Raw genomic sequence first — 21,460 nt, forward strand, 5'->3', positions numbered from 1 at the left:
GGGGAGAGAGTGATGAAGAGAGACAGACAGGGAGGGAGGGGGAGAGGGCGGAACGAGTGGGTAGATACAATATTCCCCATTCTGATAAGAATCTCACCAAAGGGGCGTCTGGGTGGCTCAGTTGGTTAAGCGACTGCCTTCGGCTCAGGTCGTGATCCTGGAGTCCCTGGATCAAGTCCCGCATTGGGCTCCCTGCTCAGCAGGGAGCCTGCTTCTCCCTCTGACCCTCCCCCCTCTCATGTGCTCTCTGTCTCTCTCATTCTCTCTGTCTCAGATAAATAAATAAAATCTTTAAAAAAAATAAAAATAAAATAAAATAAAATAAAAAGAATCTCACCAAACTGGCCCACTGGGTTGTTGAAATAGAACAAGCCATAGGCAGCAGCTGGTGGAAAGATCTATCCAACGTACTAGTTGAGGATTTTTTTTTTTTCCCCAAAAAGACCTACATTGCCAGGAAAAGCTAACAAAAATTTCAAGGCAGATTTGGAGGAATTAAATTATTCTTAGGCATGTTGCCTGGTTTCCAGGCATTTAGGGATATGTGAATTTTCATGTTCTTTAGAGTTCTGTGTCTCATTTGTACAGAGTACATTAGTACTAAAAATGAGGTTTGCTAGTCCTACATTTTTGTGCGAATTTCTGCAGTGAATATTTAATCTGATTCTGGATCCATCAAAAGGAGAGGTTGTCTTCAAACATAATACAGTTTATTTTTCTAATACACCCTGCTGGTTGCTTTAGTTTTCTTTTTTATCTGATGACTGAAATACAAAGTTAGAATACTATCTCAAATTAATATTCTAACTACTCAAAGGTTTCCAGTGTTTGTTTTTGCTTCTTTTAATATTAACTCTAAGAGTTTTATTGTACTACCATTAAGAGGCTCTAACCACGTGAAGTTGAATACTTGACGCTTCTGCATGCCAACATCACGGGTTGTTGATTAGATTCTGCATATTAAGATGCATATACGGACGAGTTCCTATAATACTAAACTTCTCAAGTGGCCCCCTCGTTAAAACACATGGAGCTCTCTTTGATATAGCACACTGATGTTGTGTGGCTCTCGTTTATTGCTTTGCTACTCGGCCAGCTTAACTGAAACCTTTAAGTTGCTTTTACTCTTTATAATGAAGATAGTGCTGAGAAATGACCAGAGTGCAAAGTGTGTACATGAACGCCCTGTGCTGTTGGCAGGGCACGTGCTGACTTTCTCTCTAGAGAGTCTTTAATTCCTCTGCCTCCACTATGTTACAAGAAAAAAAAGCAAAAGCTTGCACTACTCGTTTCCCCCTACACCAGGGCTATCTGTCCAGGGTAATTTCCAGCAACCATTTCTACTTCCTCTTCAGTTCCTTAACTCCTTCAATTCTAGCGACTGTCCTCAGTGTCTCCAGACTGGAGTCTGCTTTCTCAAAAGTCAGTGATGATACGGTGATGGGCAGAGCCCCGAGTCTCCTAGCCTTGCCTCACTTTCCCCTTGCTGGAGGCCCCTGCAGGATTTGGTCTTAGGGATCACCTTTTCCCACCCAAATCGTCTTATCCGTTGTTTCCCAGATATAGTGTGTCTCCAAACTTGGACTTTGCTTTTAAGGTTGCATTCAGTGAACCCCAGTGTTTGATTCTTGGATGATTTTTTAACCTTCGATAGTTTTTCTTTGGGAGTTCCTCCATTCTATTGAGTTCAGCCTTGCCTTATTTGCAGCTGATCAAGTCTGTAGCAGGTACCCTCTCTTGAATCACAGGCTAGGCTTGCCCCTGCCCCCTACACTAGCAGTTGTACGCCCAGTGTCCCCTAAAGCCCACCGGAGTTAACTCCAGGTAGGCCTTCTGCTCCTGTTCTGTGTTCACTCTGATTCAAGCATCACCACATCCACTCATGCTTTCTCTGCAGTGTCTGTTGCTTCATTCCTCCCCTCCATACCTTCTGCTGCCGCCTTGGTTCCTGCCCTCAGGGCCTTTCACCCACACCACTGTAGTACAGCTTTCATCCTCACCTGTCCATCCCTATTCCCGTCCGTCCCATTCACCGTAGTTAGACCGAGATTCTTCAGGTGCATCTCTCATGTTGTTTCTCCCCTTCCTCCATGCGTTTTTGGTGGCTCCCGAAATTAGACCATAGTACTCCCAAGCTCAGTGCAGGCGTGCATCGTGTCCTATAACCCCTCCCTGTCTTTCTAATCCATTTCCAGTGCTCCCGCTTAGGCTTCCGATGCTTTGGACTGCCTGTTCTAGCTCTTCCCAGAATACGGCATTTGCTTAGTCACATCTGAACCTGAGATCATGCCACACATTCCTTTCTGTCTTCAGATCCCTGCATTAGACGTGGTCTCTCCCTCATTGGAACCCACAGCCTTTAGTCTCTGCCTGTCTTCCGCTATTTACCTAGTGTTATGGTTCCTTGTGTACTGTTCTTATCTGAGAGACATTGCCACATACCGGCGCACCTCCCAGCCCTGCCTAGTGTTCTTGGAAGGCGGATTGTCTTACTAATCTTTGTTGTATATATCATGTGGAGCAGTAGCACGCTGGCCTGTGTGTGTATGCCAAATTGATTAAATACTTGTTGAATGGAAAAAGAAATTCAAATTCACACAGATGGCAAAGTGTGATGTTCATTCATAAGTCTTGTTTTTCCTTTGCTAGGTGAAGCTTGCGTGTGGAGTGACACAGTCTAATCAGACGCCAGATGGACAGTGTGACAAGAGTGTCAGAAAGGATTGGGCCGCGCTGCGAGAATCAGCCTGGAGGCCAAGTGTTGACGAGCTGCTGAAAAGGAAGCCAGTGGGAGGACTGTGGGCCGCAGAGGAGGTGGCACCCTGTCTTCAGTCATACCATTGATGGAGGACAGATGGATAGCCGGACATCCGGTCACCTCTCCTCTTAAACCTTTGGAGAGTTGTCCTTTGTCCTCTGCCGGACACATATTAGGAATCTTAACTTACTCTCTGAATTCGCTTTCCATAGAAACGTGAGATCAGACTGCAGCGTGTCACCAGACTCCTCTGTTGCATGGTCACACACTCACCAACATGAGTGCCGAGGGCTATCAGTACCGAGCGCTGTATGATTACAAGAAGGAACGAGACGAAGATATTGACTTGCACTTGGGTGATGTCTTGACTGTGAATAAAGGGTCCTTAGTAGCTCTTGGATTCAGTGACGGACAGGAAGCCAGGCCTGAAGAAATCGGCTGGTTAAATGGTTATAATGAAACCACAGGGGAAAGAGGGGACTTTCCAGGAACTTATGTTGAATATATTGGAAGGAAAAAAATCTCGCCTCCCACACCAAAGCCCCGACCACCTCGACCCCTTCCTGTTGCACCAGGTTCTTCGAAAGCTGAAGCAGACAGTGAGCAACAGCAAGGTCAGTATTCATGACTGATTGCTTCATGGCCTTTTTTTTTTTTTTTTTTTTTTAGGAAAAGCCTGAGAGTTGTGTTGGGCTATCGCCCTCGGAGAAGAACTCATTTTGGCAACTTTATCTGAATTTATGTATGGTATATAAAAGCTTGGTCAATTATTGCAAGACTAGAAATTTGTGTTTGTGGGGTAGAGAGTTGGAAAAAGAAGGAGATGGTGTATGAGAACCTGTTTCATGAGCATCTTTAAACCCTGTTATTACAGTTGCCGTGGAATTAAACACTACTGCACTCTTCCTCTTATAATTGGTATTAATATATTTAAATAATCATTTGGGGAAAGTAGAGGGTAAGTCAGTATATTTAACATTAATTTGATGTATATGGAAAAATATCGAGAGCAATAAAGTGACCACAGAAAGCAGAGAAGAAAGCATTGTTTTTATAACCTGGTTATCTCCCTCTTGGTTTCCTCTCCAGAAACACTGTGGCTGAAGCTGACGCCTAATCCTGTACTCAGAATAGATGGAGAGGGATTTCTCTTCCTTCACGGGCAGGGTCATTCATAGCATTATTGCTTCTAGTGTGCTTGGCCGTCACAAGAAAAAAAAAAATTACTGAATGCTTTTCTTAAATGGAAACCACCTTGATTCAAAACCCGCTCCTTGTTTATTATTGGAGATGGTCCACACTCGAGCTTTGTGCACAGCTGGTCATTTAAGGTTTTTCTGTGTTCAGGGTCACACAGAGACAAGCCCTTTGCTCAGCTTTGCCCTTATGGCCTTTGTTAAATACTCATTTCCTCAGTAAATTTCAAGCTTTTTTTTTTCTTCTCATAATTGTTTCTTTTTTTCTCAGACTGAGGAAGGTTTGGAAAGGTAGGTTTAAAACAGGTGGACCCTACCACAGCGGTTGCATGTTAAGTCCAATGGCGTGTGGCATTACTGTGTATTTCTGGGAGGGATTCTTCTCTTGTGCCTTCTTTAACGTTGGCTTATTCTGGCACATAGGAATGAGGTAACACGGGAATAAAGGAGCAGAATGCAAGGATAAAGAGCTGCCTTTTAGCACTGAGTCATAATATGACAGGGAACATTTTGTAGAAGTCAGCATTCCTGCCTAGAGATACCTGAAGGGATGTGCCTTTTCCTCCCCTGCCTCACCCAAAAGAGATACTTGTTTGATGAACATGATACCGTACTTTATAAATAATGTCCAAATAATGTCTTTTACTATACAGTTGAAAAGCAAAAGTTAATTTTTCTTTGCAGGTAAGTCAGAAAACCTTCACTGCATATGTAGATACAGTTTTGTCAACTATTGCATTTCATTGAGCAGATAGAAGGTGTATACATTATTGGTGTTTTTTTTTTCCCACCAAACTACGTATTTTTAATATGGCTGTTAATTTTTTAAGTTAAAAAAAAAAAAACTTAAAGTAAGCTGATTCAAAAGGAAAAACTATTTAATTTGTCCCAGAATATAAAAGATGACAGAATCCTCCAAGTATCTGTGTTGGATTAGAGAAGATTGTTTGAAAGGTGGGAAAAGGGGCATCTTGTCAAATTAGTGACCCAGATTTTGTAAAAATAATTTCTAAGCAAAATTGCATTTGATAACTGCTATTAGGTGTAACTTTCATTATAAGCAAAATGATTTTCTCTTTCTAGGTCCTAAACTATTTTGCAATGCTTTCTTTCTCATGTGATGTGGTGACAATGGAGATTTTGTAACACATGAAAAGGTAGAGTAATTGAAAATTTTTAGCAGAATTTAGGAAAGAAACCCATGATAATGTGCATTCGGGTATTAGAAAGAGTGGGCCCAAATACAATGAGAAATTAAGAGTTACTGAAAGGTTGAAGAGGCAGTATGGGGAGGTTGTGAGGGGAGTGTAGTACTAAACATTAGATTTTCCAGAAATGTTAGTCTTCTCTTCTCATTTATATAGAATTTGTCTGAAATGGGAATTCAGTAGCTCCTACTAGTTGCCTGTCACATTGAAAGGGAAAGTAGTTGTAAGGACAAACATGTATGTTGGAACTATGGGATTCTGGTTTGGAAGACTTTGCAGTGACAAATTGTGGGGCAGCAAGAGAGGATAGTTCTTTTCTTACTGTAACTGAATTCCTTAGCACTTTTTTCTTTTTACTCCCTCCACTTGATTTAGCCTGTGTTTTGTGTTTGACTTTCTTTATTTTACTTATAAGGTTACCCTCGAGGCCTGAGATCACATGTAGGTCTCCTGTTGAGATAGTGTCCTAGGGAGAGTTGGCACTCCCCCTGTAATGGACAGGGGTTAGACAGAGGATGCTCATGCCTGCCTGCCTGCTAATTGTGTGGTTCTTGTCTCCTGCTCTTGGAGCCTCCACTTTTCCTGGAATGTTCCTGGAAATAAAGCTGTAAAGTTGAGCTTTTGAAACTCATTTGAAAATCTGCTAAACCTTCCACTGCTACATTTTGCATGTAGTCTCTTAGGAAGCCCAGTCTGTCGATGGAATTGAATTTGTTCATTGGTCCATTGTTGTATTTACTGGCTTCGAAGTCATTCAGTAAACATGAACTGCATCCTTATTTTGTGCTGGGAAGTAGCGATGACAAATGAAGTCAAGATTCGAGAGAGAGTCCAATCACGACTTTCTTTTAAGGAGAGAGAAGGCGTGTCCTTTCCCCTCCCACCTCAGGGCTCTGCTTCCTTCCCTCCGCTTGGCTGGCTCTTCCTCGCACATCCCTTGGGCGACCTACTCTCCCCTCTGCTCACATCTTCTCATGGAGGCTGGCTCTGCTCACCCTGTTTCACATGGTGACCTGCCCCTCTGCTTTTGCGAACCATTTATTATCTAACCTGCTATAGAATTTACTTCCCATGTGGATGTTTATCATCTCTTCCCTCTGCCAGATTGTAGGCTCCATGACGGCAGGAATCTTGGTTGTTCCTCCATGATCCCAAGTGTCTAGAACAGTGCAGTAGATTCTCAGTGGATAAAGGCTTGCTTTTGAGGTTCTTCATAAATGTTTCACATCCCAGGCGGCTTGAGAGCCCTGCACTCTGTATGTCACAGGCAGGCACAGGAGGCTGCAACAGCCCATTCTGTGGTTAGAAATCACAGCTTATTTGTTTTCACATCATTCCCATCTGAGGAATCTTGCAGCCTTGACCTTGACCATTGCATACTTTGTTCTCCAAAACTGTTATTTTCTACTCCAGTGCTTAGGAGAGGTAGTTCTGCTAGCGGGAAAATGTGTTAAGCTGATAGAGGGTTCTGTCAGCCACTTAAGCAAAGTGATTAGAACGTGTGTCAAGATCAGCAAGGGTCCTCAGGTTTTATTTCCTCTCCCCTCCTTTCATCTCCTTCCCTTTGCTTGGGGGCTAAAATTGCCGAGAGGAGTTTCACATTTCACTTGCCAACCATTTAGTGAAGCCCTCTGTGACCTACTTTGGAGAGAACCTCTTCAGTGTTTCGCACAGGTGAAGGGTGTGCAAAATGGGTGTCCCATGGTCCTTAGGGGGGCCGTGCTGTTGAAAGACAGTACTCCAGCTCTTTCTGCATTAGGCTCTTCAGACACTGGCATTCCATTCCCAAACACACAACCCCGTTCAGCCATGGTCCCTAGTTCCTCTGTACACAGGGAAATGACGGAGGTGGAGATGTAGGGATAGGGCAATGAAAATGTTTTCCTTTCTTTCATAAATAAGCTGTCCCGTGGGGCTTATTTCTTGAGACAGTGTTTTGCAATTCTTTAAAGTCATGGTAATGCACAATATTTAGACTAGTGAGATTCTAGTTAGTAACAAACTAGAATCTAGTTTATTGTATAGACCTAGTGACCATGTTAGTTTGTATCGAACATTGGAATCTGCTAACTTGAGAGACCACTTATGGATCTGAGTTCATACCCACCTCCGTGCCCCATCCACACCCCTTACCGGCTCCCACTTCGGACCCTGACAGTGAGTCCCAGGCCCCAGCTGGTTCCACATATAGAACACAAAGCACAGGGGCGCCTGGGTGGCTCATTCGTTAAGCATCTGCCTTTGGCTCAGGTCATGATCCCAGGGTCCCGGGATTGAGCCCCCACATTGGGCTCCCTGCTCGGTGGGAGGTCTGCTTCTCCCTCTCCCACTCACCCTGCTTGTGTTCCCTCTCTCGCTGTGTCTCTCTCTCTCTCAAATAAATAAATAAAATTAAAAAAAAAAAAAAACACAAAGCACACATTTGGCGAGGCCTATTTTAAATTTTGATCAAAATTCTCTCTAAGCAGAAAAAGAAAAAAGCTTAAAACTTGTCTTTGCTTTCAAGGTTTCCCTGGCCAAGTTATTTTTACATTTCTGACACTCAGCATTTGAGTGCCCCTCCATAGTTGTCATTCATCGTCTAGAAAGCAAGGCTGTCATAAATCACACAAATTGACTACACTGTACAGAGGTCACAGAAGATAGCAGCCTGATCCCAAATCACACACCTTTGCTGAGCCTCATGGTCATAACACACTGCTGTTGCTCACCCAGAGAGTACCTGTGAAAGTAATTTGCTTTGCTTCTCAAATTCCTGCCTTTATGAGTTCTGTTTCCGTCGAGATGATGCCTTGTCAGAACTTTCTTCGCCTTTTCTCCTACTTAAGTGAGACTTCGCTGTGAAGTTAGAGGCTCGTCCTGTTGAGCTCCTCTGAATGGTGAGCTGAGACGTCGGACTTGTGCTCACTGCCCATTCCGCGTTGACCGTGCTGCCATTGTGAGAAAGCAGGCCTGGTTAGAGGGTATTCGAAGATAAAGGCCTTAGAACCCTGCCTCTAACGACCCACTGGAAAAATTAATCAGAACACTAGAGATTTTGACCTCTGTGTTTACATACGACATGAAACACATTTCCAAAAGATATCATCAATATAACTGATTAAAGAGTAGGTCTGGAGAAAACAAGCGTGATAATTATTTTTGCTAAAATCAGATGAGCTTAGCCACTTCTCTTAAGATCCCAGAAGGAATTACTCATGTATTAAGTGACATGTTATAATAAGTTCTCCTGCTCGAGTGCCAGCATTTCTATTCTTTTTTTTTTTTCCGTTTCGAATCTTTTTACTAAAGTCTTGATTTTTAAGACATTTTTCCTGTGAATTTTAAATTTAATTATTTTGTCTGCCCAGAAATGTGAAGAGAAAGGCAAGTAACCCTAATTAATAGTTTGCATATCCATGGTTAGTTGAGAAGGAAATTGACAAACAGAGAAAAGATTTTCACATCTTTCCTGCTTTTTAGCAGAAAAGTTCTGCCCCGACCTGGCTGGCCATATTAGGAATTAAAAGCAAAGCCTAATATGAGAGTTCCTCTTGGTACTCCCAAACAGAGAGGGAGACGTTCCTCCCTCCTTCCTCCAGTCTGTTATTTGACCAGAAGGACTTGACTTTTTCTTTCCTGGAACTGTGGTGACAGTTAAGTTCAAGGTTACAGATAAGACATTCCTTGAGGAGGGCGCCTGGGTGGCTCAGTTGGTTAAGCGACTGCCTTCAGCTCAGGTCGTGATCCTGGAGTCCTGGGATCGAGTCCCGCATCGGGCTTCCTGCTCAGCAGGGAGTCTGCTTCTCCCTCTGACCCTCCTCCCTCTCCTGCTGTCTGTCTCTCATTCCCTCTCTCGAATAAATGAATAAAATCTTTAAAAAAAAAAAAAAAAAAACATTCCTTGAGGAAAAGATTTCTGCCATGTTACCATGATGCGTGTCATTTAGAAACACAGAGCTATGGTGTGCAGGTTGTATTTTCTTAGGTGAGATATATGTTCAGATGATTTCATTAAGGCTTCTGGCTTTAGACATTTCACTCTGCTCTTTTTTTTCCCAAAATGGGTAAAGGGTCCAAAGTCCGTATCTGTACTACCTAAATAAAGCCTTCACCCCTCTGATTTGAACAGGATCTCCGTTAAGTGGAGTGAGCCTATTTTGTCTCCTAGCAACCAAGCTAATGATGATGTTCTAATGAAATTTTCCTTGTCATAAAAGTAGAACTCTATATTCAAAAATGTTTCTTTTTTAGTTTAGTTGTCAGTAGATTCTGTGATAACTTTGACGTCCGTCTTCTCTGGTTCCTAGGTGAATGCATCTTTGTCGAAAACAGGAGAAATCCCGGGGCGCCTGGGTGGCTCAGTTGGTTAAGCGACTGCCTTCGGCTCAGGTCATGATCCTGGAGTCCCGGGATCGAGTCCCTCATCGGGCTCCCTGCTCGGCAGGGAGTCTGCTTCTCCCTCTGACCCTCCCCCTCTCATGCTCTCTCTCTCTCTCTCATTCTCGCTCTCAAATAAATAAATAAAATCTTTAAAAAAAAGAAAGAAAACAGGAGAAATTCTGATTAATAAGCACTTCTCCAGTAAGTCAGAGTTTGAGAAAATAATTCAAATTCTTAAATTCAACAACAAATGGTGCCTTACATCTGCTAAGTAGCATCCAAAAAGGGGAGAATTTTGTACCTCTGGCAGAACAGAATACCAGATATGTGATGCCATTTACATATCCATGTTTTTCTTAGTAAAAGAGAACATGTTAGCAATAGAGCTGGCTGTTGGATATATGTGTGTCTTTGTTGCGAACACATTTCCATGAGGAATGACATAAAATTGGTTTGAAGGCTGAAGTGGGAGAAAATAACTTGGTGTGATAGAAATGAGAAGCATAATTGCATGATGGATTATATCTAATGTTTTGAGGTCTTGGTTGATTTTATTGCATTCAGTACCAAAACAGTTCTTAGGCTTTCACTGAAACTACTCTAAATAGAGGAGGTCAGAGTGTACTGGAAGTTGGCTTTATTTTAATTCCTTGGGTATAATTTCCCTAAAATGTCAAGTTTAACACAATACTGTCAGAATACTTTATAAGTGTGTTACTCTTGCTAATTTCTATAAGCGACCACAGTATTTTGTTTTTACCATGATAATCCCATGCACTATATATTGTTAAAATGATCTGATAAAGTAGAACTGTGCAGTTGAAAATAAAAACAAGCAGCAGATCTTTCTGTTTAATTATGTATGCAGAACTTTGTCCCAGTGGCTTCATGCCATCTAACGTATGGCTGTCATTTTCAGGAATACCTTTCCTGGACACTGTCTTGCTTGGAGGTGTTGGCATTCATCTGCTCATCTGTTTCCATTTGGTAGCATGTATTATGTGGTGCATATAGATTCTTCTATCCTGTCACAGTTTGATGCATATTGAAGTTCTGACTGTGCATTTATTACACTGTATTGTAGGAGACTGTAATTTGGTGATCAAATTTGATATCCAAGACAGTAAAGATGTTGGTATAAGTGAAATAGAAATCTCTGTGATACATTATTTGAGTCAAAAATTCCACTCTGCTTTGCTTCCTCTAAATTCCTTAAACCCCCCCCTTTTTTTAAATTCCTTAATCCTTCTAATCCCAGTGTTCTCTAGTTGTAAAATAAGAAATAGATACTGTCTCTCTGACTTTTGACTGTATTTTTGTTTTAACCTTGCTGACACTTGGCCAGTAAACATTTATGTATTCCTACTCAAAGAATTGTTGAGAAACAGAAGGTGAAGGGACTAGAAAAACAAGCTAGGATGGTTGGGCAGATGTGCTCGCATGACCTCGTTGCCAGATCTGATGTGGAGCTTGGGCTGTGAGATCAGATGAGATTGTTGCTAATGAAGGTGCCAAATTGGTAGCAAGTTTTGCAAAACTGCATACTGTATGATCTTAAGATACATTTCACCAGTATGAGAACTTATGCTTTCCCTGTGTTGGTGGCCTCTCAGGAATTGCTGACATCTAAATGGGTTTGTGACTTCCAGTTTGAGACACCGCAGTTCACGAGTGAATTAGATATTCATGGAATGTCTTCCTTGTACTGCGTCTCTGTGGTGTGACTAAATTTGTTGACATGATAGGAGCTCAGAGTGCCTAAGGATTTGTGTTGTGAGTTTTTTGTTAAATTCTCCAAGGCAGGTAGACAGGGTGATGGTTATAACATTTGTCTCTTCAGGTTATAAAGATTTGTTTATTCAGAGCTCTTCAAATTTGTGTGGTAGAGGTATTAGAGTATGTGCCCAAGAGGTAACATATTGGCATAGGCATTGGGCAAGGCTGCTTTGTAGTAAAGTCAGCCAGATAGTTGGGGTAGTCATCCTCATCCTCCAAGCTTTACCCTGAGGAAGGAACCTACCACAGTGCCCTCACTCTTGGCACATAGTACCATTGACACTGTTAGAAAAAGTCGGCTCCAGCTTGTTGCTGGGTCTTGAAAAATTCAGTTTTCAAAATTACTTCAGGTTGTAAATAAGATAATCAACTGTGAATCCGCATTAAACACCGCTGGGTTTATTTTTATCCCATTTTTTTAAAAATAATTTTTAATCTTTAAGAATGTTGCTTCTTTATCAGTGAATGGTTGGTTTGAAATATATCTTTCTATCCGTGTCCTAATTGTAGAAACATAGTTGAATGTTTATATCATTGCTTTATAATTTGGAAGTATTTCACAACATTGCTAACTTGCTTTTTTAGGTAGCCAAAAAGTAAATTTCCCATTGTTGAAGGAGAAAGATTGATTCAGAAAGGTTAGAGCAAGATGACTTAATTGCTAAATAATATTGATCATCTACTGAGTACCAAGAAATGAGATTTAATGAATTTGGCTAGGATATATCAGAAGTATACAGTGTAGTCATTATACCACACTTGCCCATGGATGTATTTAAATGTTGAAAATGCCTTTTTCAAAAGGTACCTTAAACTAACAAAATAAATGTCACCAAGGCTTTAAAAAAAAAAAAAACCATAAAATTTGCAGACTTACTATTTGCCAGGCATTCTGATAGGCATTTCATAGACATTTTTCATTTGATTGTTCTATCCACCCTGCAAAGATTGCATTGTTAAATCATTTTCCAGATTAAGAAGCTAAAGCTCAAATGATTTTGTAAATATTTAAAAAGAAGGGGGCTTCATAGAAGGGACATTCAGCACGCAGCTGTGTGGATCTTCTTAAGCAGTCCTTTGTGAAGTTATCAGTAACTGAAGAAACCAGATAGTTTCAGCTTTTTGGGTGGTCTTTAATTATGTTTGTTTTATCTTTTAGGTTTCATTGGCTGTTACATTCATACAACCACACAACAAATTACCTTTGTTTTACATACGACTCACAGCATTTTCTCATGTCTGTTCAATATATTAAAGGTTTGAGTTACAAAGAGACTGACGAGGCCATGAAACTAAGACAAAGTTTTGGGTATGTGTGTGTATGTGGTTTTTCTTGAGAAGAAATAAACCTTGATCAGATCCTCAGAAGTGACGTACCATTGATAAATGATTTTCCCTCCATGTCAGTTATTTTAGAAGATGTTACTGTCTGTTTCAAATGTTTCCCTGAATTCCTAATTTTCTTCTTTCTGTCTTATAATTATATCACTTTGATTGAAATGGAGCACAGGCTGGTTATTACCTGTTTAAAAGCCAGAAAGCTGAGTATGTCCAGCATAAGAATTATGTGTTTTGGCATGTAAATAGTGGCTGCTTGAAATCCATAAATACAAGAAATCCCAGGCTGACTCAAATGAATCTGAGGTCTTAAACCTAAGCCTGAGTTCTGTCAGAGTTAGCAGTAAACGCCATTTTAAAGACTGGCTAAATGGCTAAATTCCTTTGAATGTCAAACTTTATTTCTCAGGAAAGTCAGTCACTGCCAAGTTTATAACATAAACATTGTGTTTCTGTTTCCAGAATTCCAAGGACAGGAGGGTGGATGAGGGCACGTGAAAGGCACAGGTGAATTTTATTTCTGGGTGTTTAAAAGGACAGTGTGACATTGCACAGAGATAGTCTCTCAAAGGCGATGAGTGCCAGCAAAACCTTCTTGGATGCTTTTATTTTTGCTCATGTTTTTTTCCCTTGAAACATCTGAAAGTTTCCTCATTTAAAAAGGTCTCTGCCTGGTGGTCCTGACACAGCCTCTTGAGACTTCTCACTAGAGTCCCCAAGAAGGTGGAGAAAAACACTTGCATTCTCAAGAGTTATAAAAGCAAGAACTAGCAGGGAAAATGTCTACTGTAAACTAAACGGAGCCAGGTTTAAAAACATAGGCAGAGTAAGTTCTGACCACCTATAAATAGGGAGGCAGAGCTGTGTCCTCCCGGACTCTCTGCCCGTAATTCAGAAAGAGCCTAGGCAGCTGTCCCCAGAATGCCCTTCCCTTCCTCTTTCTAATTTCCCCCAGTGGTGTGTTTTTATTCCGTGGAAGATCATAACTCAGAAAATAACCGAGCAGGGCTGGGGTGGTGGGACCGCAGGGGTATTACTGTTACGTCCTGAGAATCTTCCTCCACAAAAGGAGAGTGTTGGAGGTGGGGAAGGGTTAGAAAGACCTCCATTGACTGAGGGTTTGGGTACTGATTGAGTTCTCCATCATTCAGAGCCTCAGAAAGCCAGTGAAGGCAGAGGAAGGTTTTCTTTCAGGCTAGGGAAACTAAACTGGAATGAAAACCACAGTGAGAATTGGGCTGGGAACTATTCATCCTAACTGGCCAGCCAACTCTAGATCTGAAGCCAGCACCCAATGGATCAGGGGTAGCTCAGAGCAAATGCCAGGTCTGGGTAGATTTCTCCTTGCTTAGTGGTCACTGATCAGGAAAAGTAGAGCTGAGCCTGCTGAACAGTGTTGCTCCATAAAGGGAAAGGGGAGATCAAATAGAAGATTCGAAGAAAGAACAGACTTCCGCCAATGGTTTATTACTTCAGAATGACATGGTCCTAATGAAAGAGGGGCAGAAAGCAGTTAAATGTTTATGAGTTGAAAAAATGATAGGATGGGATGAAATGGGAATGAAACCATAAAAAAAAAAAGAGTGATTGTAAAGAAATTAAAATTGCAATAGCACCTTAAAATCCATGTGAGATGCAGTAAGGAGTAGAATTGATGCAGCTGAAAATTAAATTAGTGTTGTGAACAAGAAATGTAGATGAAGCTCTTCCAGAATGCAAAGAAGAAGAAAAGTGAGGGCGAAAGATGATAGATACATGGACTGAAGATCTAACATGAGAATTTTAAGTGCTGATAAACAGGAAATCGTATCAAGTGAAAGAGAGCAACATAATAAAAATAACCTTGCATGCATGTGTGCACATTTGAATGTGTCCTCCACCACCTCGTTCATAGGAAATCAATGGAAAGCCACCTCTAGGTGCGTGTTGGCAAAAAAGAAAAAAGTTTTAAGTATAAAAAAATCATTAAAGCATCTAGTCACCATACCTACGTAAGTACCAAGGAACAAAATTCAGGCTTCCTTCTCCTTTGTAGCTGTAAATGCCAAACGATAGTAGTAGAGTTTTGAGGAGAAAAGATGGTGACTTGAGAGCCTGGGGTCCGGCTTCCTTATATTTCACATGGAAAGGCAGTCGAGAGACACTCTCTGATAATATCAGCAAGAGCTCAGAAAGATACACTAAACTTCCCACGTCACATGGGAAAACTTAAACATTGCTTTTCATTTAAACTTTGCAGTGAGAAAGGCAGAGGTGGATTACCTTGAAGAATAAAACTCTAAGGTGTGTATTTTCCAAACACCTAAAAATAAAGTGCGTCTTCCAAAACACAGACTACAGAGAAAGCCTGACAGTATTAGGACATGGGGGAAATCCTTGCCTGGTCTGAAAATCTTACGCAAATACACGTATGAACATCCACGTGTATGTGTGTACATGTACACGAATACAGAAGTGTGGCTTTATACCTGCCTGTATTTGTGTGTCCAGCAAAATGCTAGTTCTCTGTCAGGTGCTGTGCTGACATTGTACTACATGAACTTGTTACTTTTTGTAAGAATTCTATGACATTGGCCTTATTATTATACCTGTTGTAAAGGAAAAGAAGTTAAAGTGTAGTTAAATGATAGCCCAGGCTCACACAGCTAGCAGAGGAGTTGGGATTGACCCCAGACCGCCTGTCCCCCCAGTGTGGTTAAGTGTCTGTGCCAATAGCGAATGGGCCTCGGGCGGGAGTGTCCTCGCCCTGTGACGACACGATATTCCCAGACACAGCCCATCAGCCAGGAAGGCAGCCCTGAGCCAAAGGCAGATGATCCCCTGGCTTGTCAGTGACCTGTGACGTGGCCTGATACTAGTCAGTGAGTTCAACAACAAGGCTTTTCCACTTTCAGGAAATAGACCTGAGAAAAACTAAAGAGAATGAAGCAGTTGTGTGAGTTACTCTCCTTTGCAGCAGAAGGACCTCATCAGAACAATAGGCTGAGAAGAGGTGATTTAAAGTCGTGTTGGAATCTCTGGGGCATAAGTGATGAAAATATCAGCCTTCACGTTAGCGCTCACTGGACTAGCACTTGTCGAAATGTTATGTACATATAGATGCGACATTATATCTTTATGAGATGGCATAACCTCTGAATATATAAAATAGCATTCATACATATGTTGTATATAAACGTGTGATAGCACAGTATATAAAGCAATATAGACAAGCCATTGTTGATTTAGTGATACAAATGTACCTTTGTAATTGAGTTTGCTAATTTCACTAAAATCAGCTCTAAACGATTGAAAGCTAGTTGTAACTTGCTACTCCACTAGGCATCAGATGCTTGTAGTTACTTGTATGGTTATACTGTAACTGTCATTTGTGGTCTAATCTTCCCCATAAGGGAAATTTGAGAAACCTGGGCAGCTTTAACATTTAGAGGAAGTTTAAACATTGGCGCATAAAATTCACAGTTGTTTAGGTTGAAACTCCGTTTCCTCTCAGACCACATTTATCCAGCTCTTATGTGATTGGAATCGTCTAGCTGTGGCCTGCACTCAGGACAAGTTTCACAAAATGCACCCAGTGTTTACTCTTGTCTTTGCCGGCTTCCGGAGTCTGTGCAGCGGACCCTGAGCCCTCTGTCTATCTGATGGCAGTGCGGTCAAATAAGGGAATTTGTCTAATCACGTAACTATTTTATTCCCTTAACTGCTGTTGGTGAATTCCAGCCTAGCTGTTACATCCTTTTAGTTAGTATTTTGAGTATTATTCAGCTATGAGGGTGGGAAAAAAAATTTTTTTGGTGGGGGAGGGGAGTGTTATAGTTTGGCTATGAGACTAGTTGCCTTTCGTATACTCTGAAAGAGAAAGATGGGGACAGTTTTACAATGGTCTTTTTACCCAGAATACAAAACCACGGTCCCTGCCACCTCTCAGTCAACCCCCACGCAATCCGTTTTCTAAAACACATTTGAAATACAACTGAGGCTTTTGCTTAAGAATCTCTTGATTCAATGAATCGCTAAAGGACCATTTTTTGCCAGCATCAGGTGCTATGTGGAGTTCACATTCTGAAATTTTTAAAATTCTCTATCCTAGCAAATGTAGTTAGTAATCTCCAAATTATGTTATCTCACATTTAGAGTATAATATGCCGAGAGAACGAAATGAAGAAGGCCGGGAATTAATAGTTCTAGTAATCACAGCTTAAAATGAAGCCAAAAATACTTTGCTTATAGGAGTTGAAAAGAAGAGACCATGACTGATGGGTTTAGCCTTTTCCCTGAAATCCATCTTGCAGAGTTGATTATTTGATGTTTTAGGCAAAGGCGGTGTAGGCTCTGATTAATTTCGTCGCCTTATTCTGGGCCTTTCACTTATAAGCATGTCACTGAATGATTACATGAATTTTTTATTTGCTAAAAAGGTTGCTTTTGCATTTTTTTTAAATATTACCCTTTTTAGTTCATTGCATCTGGTTGCTACCTTTTTCTTAAATACGTGTAGGATGAAGTGTTTTACGTCTGGGATGAAAAGTTTGAAATGTTTTCCTCATGATTCTTACAGCTTGCTTGGCACGCATTGAGCATTTGCTTTGTACCAGGCACTGTGCTGTGTGCACTGCTTGCATCATTTCACTCATTGCTGTTTTCAGGTTGGGGCACAGAGCGAGAAACCTGCCCAGAAGCAAATACTAATAAAGTGTAGAGACCTGGGATTTGCATACGGACTCTGACTTCAGGGTGTGTGCTTTCCAGCATCACTCTGTGTCTCACCCTCAAACTGAAACGGAGAAGAAAAGGAACCTCTAGCAGAATGAACTTCCCCAGAGGTCATGTCATGTTAGACCAATCACTGATGCTGGAGGCAAATGTTCAGTAAATATTAGGAAGAAGTGGCCTATACGTCATAGACTTTTAAATAGAGTCTCACATCTCTATAATCTTTGGCCATATTCAGTTACCCTCATACTAACTTAAAAATCTTAAAGATCTAGGTAGTAAAAATGCTCGATTGGCCAATATCTTGTTTCTGTCAAGATTATGTACTTGAACCGTACATCAAACCAGAGACTTAGATGAGACAGTTTGTACCAAATCATCAATGTCTGTAAAAGTTTTCTTAAAAATAAAGAGGGAAGACTGTATGAAATAATCTAAGTTAAAGCAATGACCTCATTCCATCCGGGTGAAAGTATTAGAACATTATCAGTGTTTGAACCTAGAGTTGGACCCGTTTATAGCAATTGCAATCTAGAAGAATGTCTTGGTTTAGTAAAAGTTTAATCTTAGAGAAGAGATCGGCCCCAGTGGAGAGCAGGTGAGGCTGGATATGGATCAGACATCAGAACGTCTCCATGTGACCCCATGTTGAGTCTTGCTCAGAGAGCACAGCAGTCACACTTCAGTTCCTGTCACTCTCATGACAGATGAAGGCAGAAGAAAAGTCCTTGACGCTAGGAGATTCCGTTAAACCATCAAGATGGATTTAAGGCAGCAGGGGCACCCAGAAAGAGAGGTCTTCCAAGGGTAGACAAGCATGCAGATGCTTTCCCGGGCCTGACCCGGGAGATAGAGGTAAACCATATTGCAGTAGTTGACCCGAAGACAAATAATTTCACCCCTCTTTGGAGTTGGGGTATCCTCTGTATTCGTGTTTGGGAAAATTCACTGCTGTGAAATGGGAGGTCTGCTGGGCCGATGGGATAGCCTAGGGTTAGCCTGCGGCTGAGCTGTGGCCAAGGATTTCTCAACCCTTGAAGCCTTGAGGCCTCCTTCTCAAGCTGGCCATTTTTCAGACTTAACCCTCAGTTTCTGGGTAAGTTGGAGTGTGTCTATAGGGAAAACCCCTGGTTTGGGATTAGTCAAGCTTGCCAGAGAAAAATGGATCTAAGCACTAATAAAATTTGCTGACCCCTGTCTCAGAGGTTAACATTTTCATTTATGTTTTACATGACTCATTTTAAATTACAGTGCTCTACAGATATAGAAAGAAGCCTTCCTCTTCCCACCCTCCCCCAGACACCACATAATGGAAAAAGCAAGAATTTTCTGCATAAGCATGGCTTTTTTTTTTTTTTTTTTAAACAAAAAGCCAGTCTCTGATGGGACTTTTTTCCTGCCAGAATTCCCACTGGTCCACTGTCGCAGTTTTTACAAAAGACCGTGATGAAAGAAGGCCCATTTTGAGGCCTTTGCAAACTCTGTGTTATGTGAAACATGCTTGTGTTTCTGTTCTTGGTTATCAGAAGAATTGTTATTTTTGAACCTCTCGTAGGCATGTAAGACCTGGGCTCTCTGTTAAAGTATAATTTTGATTAAGAAAAGATTTGTTTGCTGCTATGATGAGACACATAAAACTTTGAAAGGTTTTGATGTTGAGTTTCCTGTTTTTAAAAAAAGTGTCCTCTCTTACAAACTCTGACTAGATGAGAGGATTTTCCTCAGAGAAAATTCATCTCTGGGAAGAACCATCTATGTCAAGGTCATAACCTAGAACATTTTTGAAGGGAAGTTTCAGTGAATTAAAAGAGGGTGGAGTTAGGAAGCTCAGAGTTCTGTTCTACCACAGCTCTAGCTGAAAAAACCCATTTCAGCCCGGATCCTGGGCAGTCCCGTAGTTGGTCACAGACTTTTCTGCAAAAGTCACTCATGTCCCTTCACAGTGGAGGAGAGAGGTAACCTGGGCCCCACTGGGAGTTTGTATCAATAGTCCTACCTTTCTTTCCTCCTCAGAATGTTCACTGAAGAAAATCCGTATAAACCAACTGTGACAGACACACGCATCCAGTGGCAGCCTTTCTCTGGCTGTAGAGGTGGTTCAGTTTATTAGAAAGAAGCTGCATGGGGACTGGCTCTCAGCCCAGCGCTTGAAGCATAAAGCAAGTGCTCAGTTAACTTTGGTGGCTCGGGGTTAGAAATGAGAGTTAGCTTTGGGATTCAGATTCTGAATAATCTTCCGTTAAACAATCACGTGGGCCAGAGTGACAAGGGACTATCTAATTGAGACTACATAAAATGGTTCCTTAAGCTTCATGGACAATTGAGTAACTTCAGTTTCCTCTCTTCCTCTTGTTTACTTCCTGTTCTTCTAGAATCAAGCATTAGGTATTCTGGTCTCTTACAATAAGAAGATTAAACAGCTGTAGTTTAAATTAAAGCATTAATTTGGAGTGTTCTGTGGCTGCATTAATTAAATCTTGACTAAGATTACACGCCCGTGGATTTGACAGAGGCATATAAGCCACAGTATGGCTTATCAGGAGCAAACCAAAGTTCTGTGAATCACTGATCCTTGGTGATCTTTCATTTATATGTGAAAACCCTTTAAAACGGAAATAATTTGACTTGATTTCTTTTTTCTTCTAGTTAGGTACAAGAAAAACAAAAGAATCTGAACATGAAATACCGTTGTGAGTAGTGTATTTGCATGGGTGTAGGACTGAGTGGTGGAAAATTCTGTTCTTTCACTCAGCGGGATTTAGCAGCATGTGTTCAAAGGTTCTTACCGAAATGGGTCTTAATTAAAGACTTTAGGACGTACTGCTTTTAATTAGATTATTAAGCTCACTCAGTGGTCCTTGTGAAAACTTGTCTTCTAACTGCATATTTTATATCAAGTAAGAAGTTAAATTTCATGGTACGATGAAGAGTATTTGCTGTAACCATAACTGTAGCTCATGCTGAATGTATTAATGCTGCCGTTGACTGAAGAGTTGACTGGTCAGATCCATGGTAATTGTAAATTTTCTTCCTTTGTTTTCTAATAATCATTGTAAGACAGTGTAGGCTTTTGGAAAATGCACTTCTTTGAACTCAGATCTCATGTGGCAGTCAGTGGGAGTTAGAGGTAAGAAATAATAGCTTCAACTGAACATTACCTAAACTTCTGTAATATTTTATTGCATAACACATCCCATGGGTTTAATAGACAGTTTCTACAGAAGTCCAAAGGAGTGTGCAGTTTGATCAACCTCCCTGCATCCCTTTGGCCCAAGGAATTATTTTTGTTATTGAAGGGACAAACCAGGGGTGAAGTGACTCACAGTTAATTGCCGGATTAAATCAGGCATCCAAGTCACTCTGCTTCGGGTCGGTTGTCTGAGACTCAGCTGCTGTCTTCAAAAGAAAGAAATACATTTCAGCATCCTAAAAGAACATAGCGCACAATATGTGATTTATTCCTCTTTTTTATTCCTCTTCAGAAGAGCCTCCTGGTTTGAGGAAGACTTTGAAATACTTTCGGACATGAGCAAATTCTTACTATATTTCATAATTATTTATTGCCCTGTAAATGGATTTATTTAACAGTCATTGCACCTTTTGGAAAGTTGAGGAATTCTGATAAATACGCTTGCTTTCTTCGTTGGTTTCAAGCTGGTTCCATTTTGAATATGCTAAATTTGGGCGTTTGAGGGCATTTGGAAGCGATATAGGAGATAGGGTTTGTTACTGATGTAGGATCACCAAAGCAACCATTGCACTTTGGTTCAACGTCCTTTTTCATTGTTCTCACTTACGTTGGAACACTTGTGAACAGGCTGGGCTTTGAACAATGCCCTTGTCCAACCGTTAGTCCTAATTACTGTGACTAATTTGCCATGTGTCCTAAAAGACGGTAACATACTTCACTTTGGTTTTCTCATCTGCAAAATAGAATTTAATGACACTCTACCAAGCCGAGGATTTCAGTGAGGCATCATGGTCATAAGCCCCTAAAAAGATACTTAGAGTACTAAAAACCAGGTGTTTGGAGAAAACCAACAACTCGTTGATACCATTCAAAAATTTTAAAAACACGTTTGGCACACACACCAAAGAAGTGCTTGAAC

At 41.0% G+C, this 21,460-nt stretch overlaps 1 protein-coding gene across 1 annotated transcript in view; it reads left to right on the forward strand.

Moving 5' to 3' along the window:
• Window positions 1-2,820: 2,820 nt before the first annotated feature.
• Window positions 2,821-21,460, forward strand: part of PIK3R1 (phosphoinositide-3-kinase regulatory subunit 1) — a 74,168-nt gene continuing 55,528 nt past the window's right edge. The window contains exon 1 of the mRNA XM_021702168.2: window positions 2,821-3,372. Coding sequence (XP_021557843.1) covers window positions 3,036-3,372 — 337 coding nt within the window. The 5' untranslated portion in view covers window positions 2,821-3,035. The remainder of the gene's footprint in view (window positions 3,373-21,460) is intronic.

This window comes from Neomonachus schauinslandi, chromosome 7 (genome assembly GCF_002201575.2).
Source record: "Neomonachus schauinslandi chromosome 7, ASM220157v2, whole genome shotgun sequence".
NCBI classification, from domain to species: Eukaryota; Metazoa; Chordata; class Mammalia; order Carnivora; family Phocidae; genus Neomonachus; species Neomonachus schauinslandi.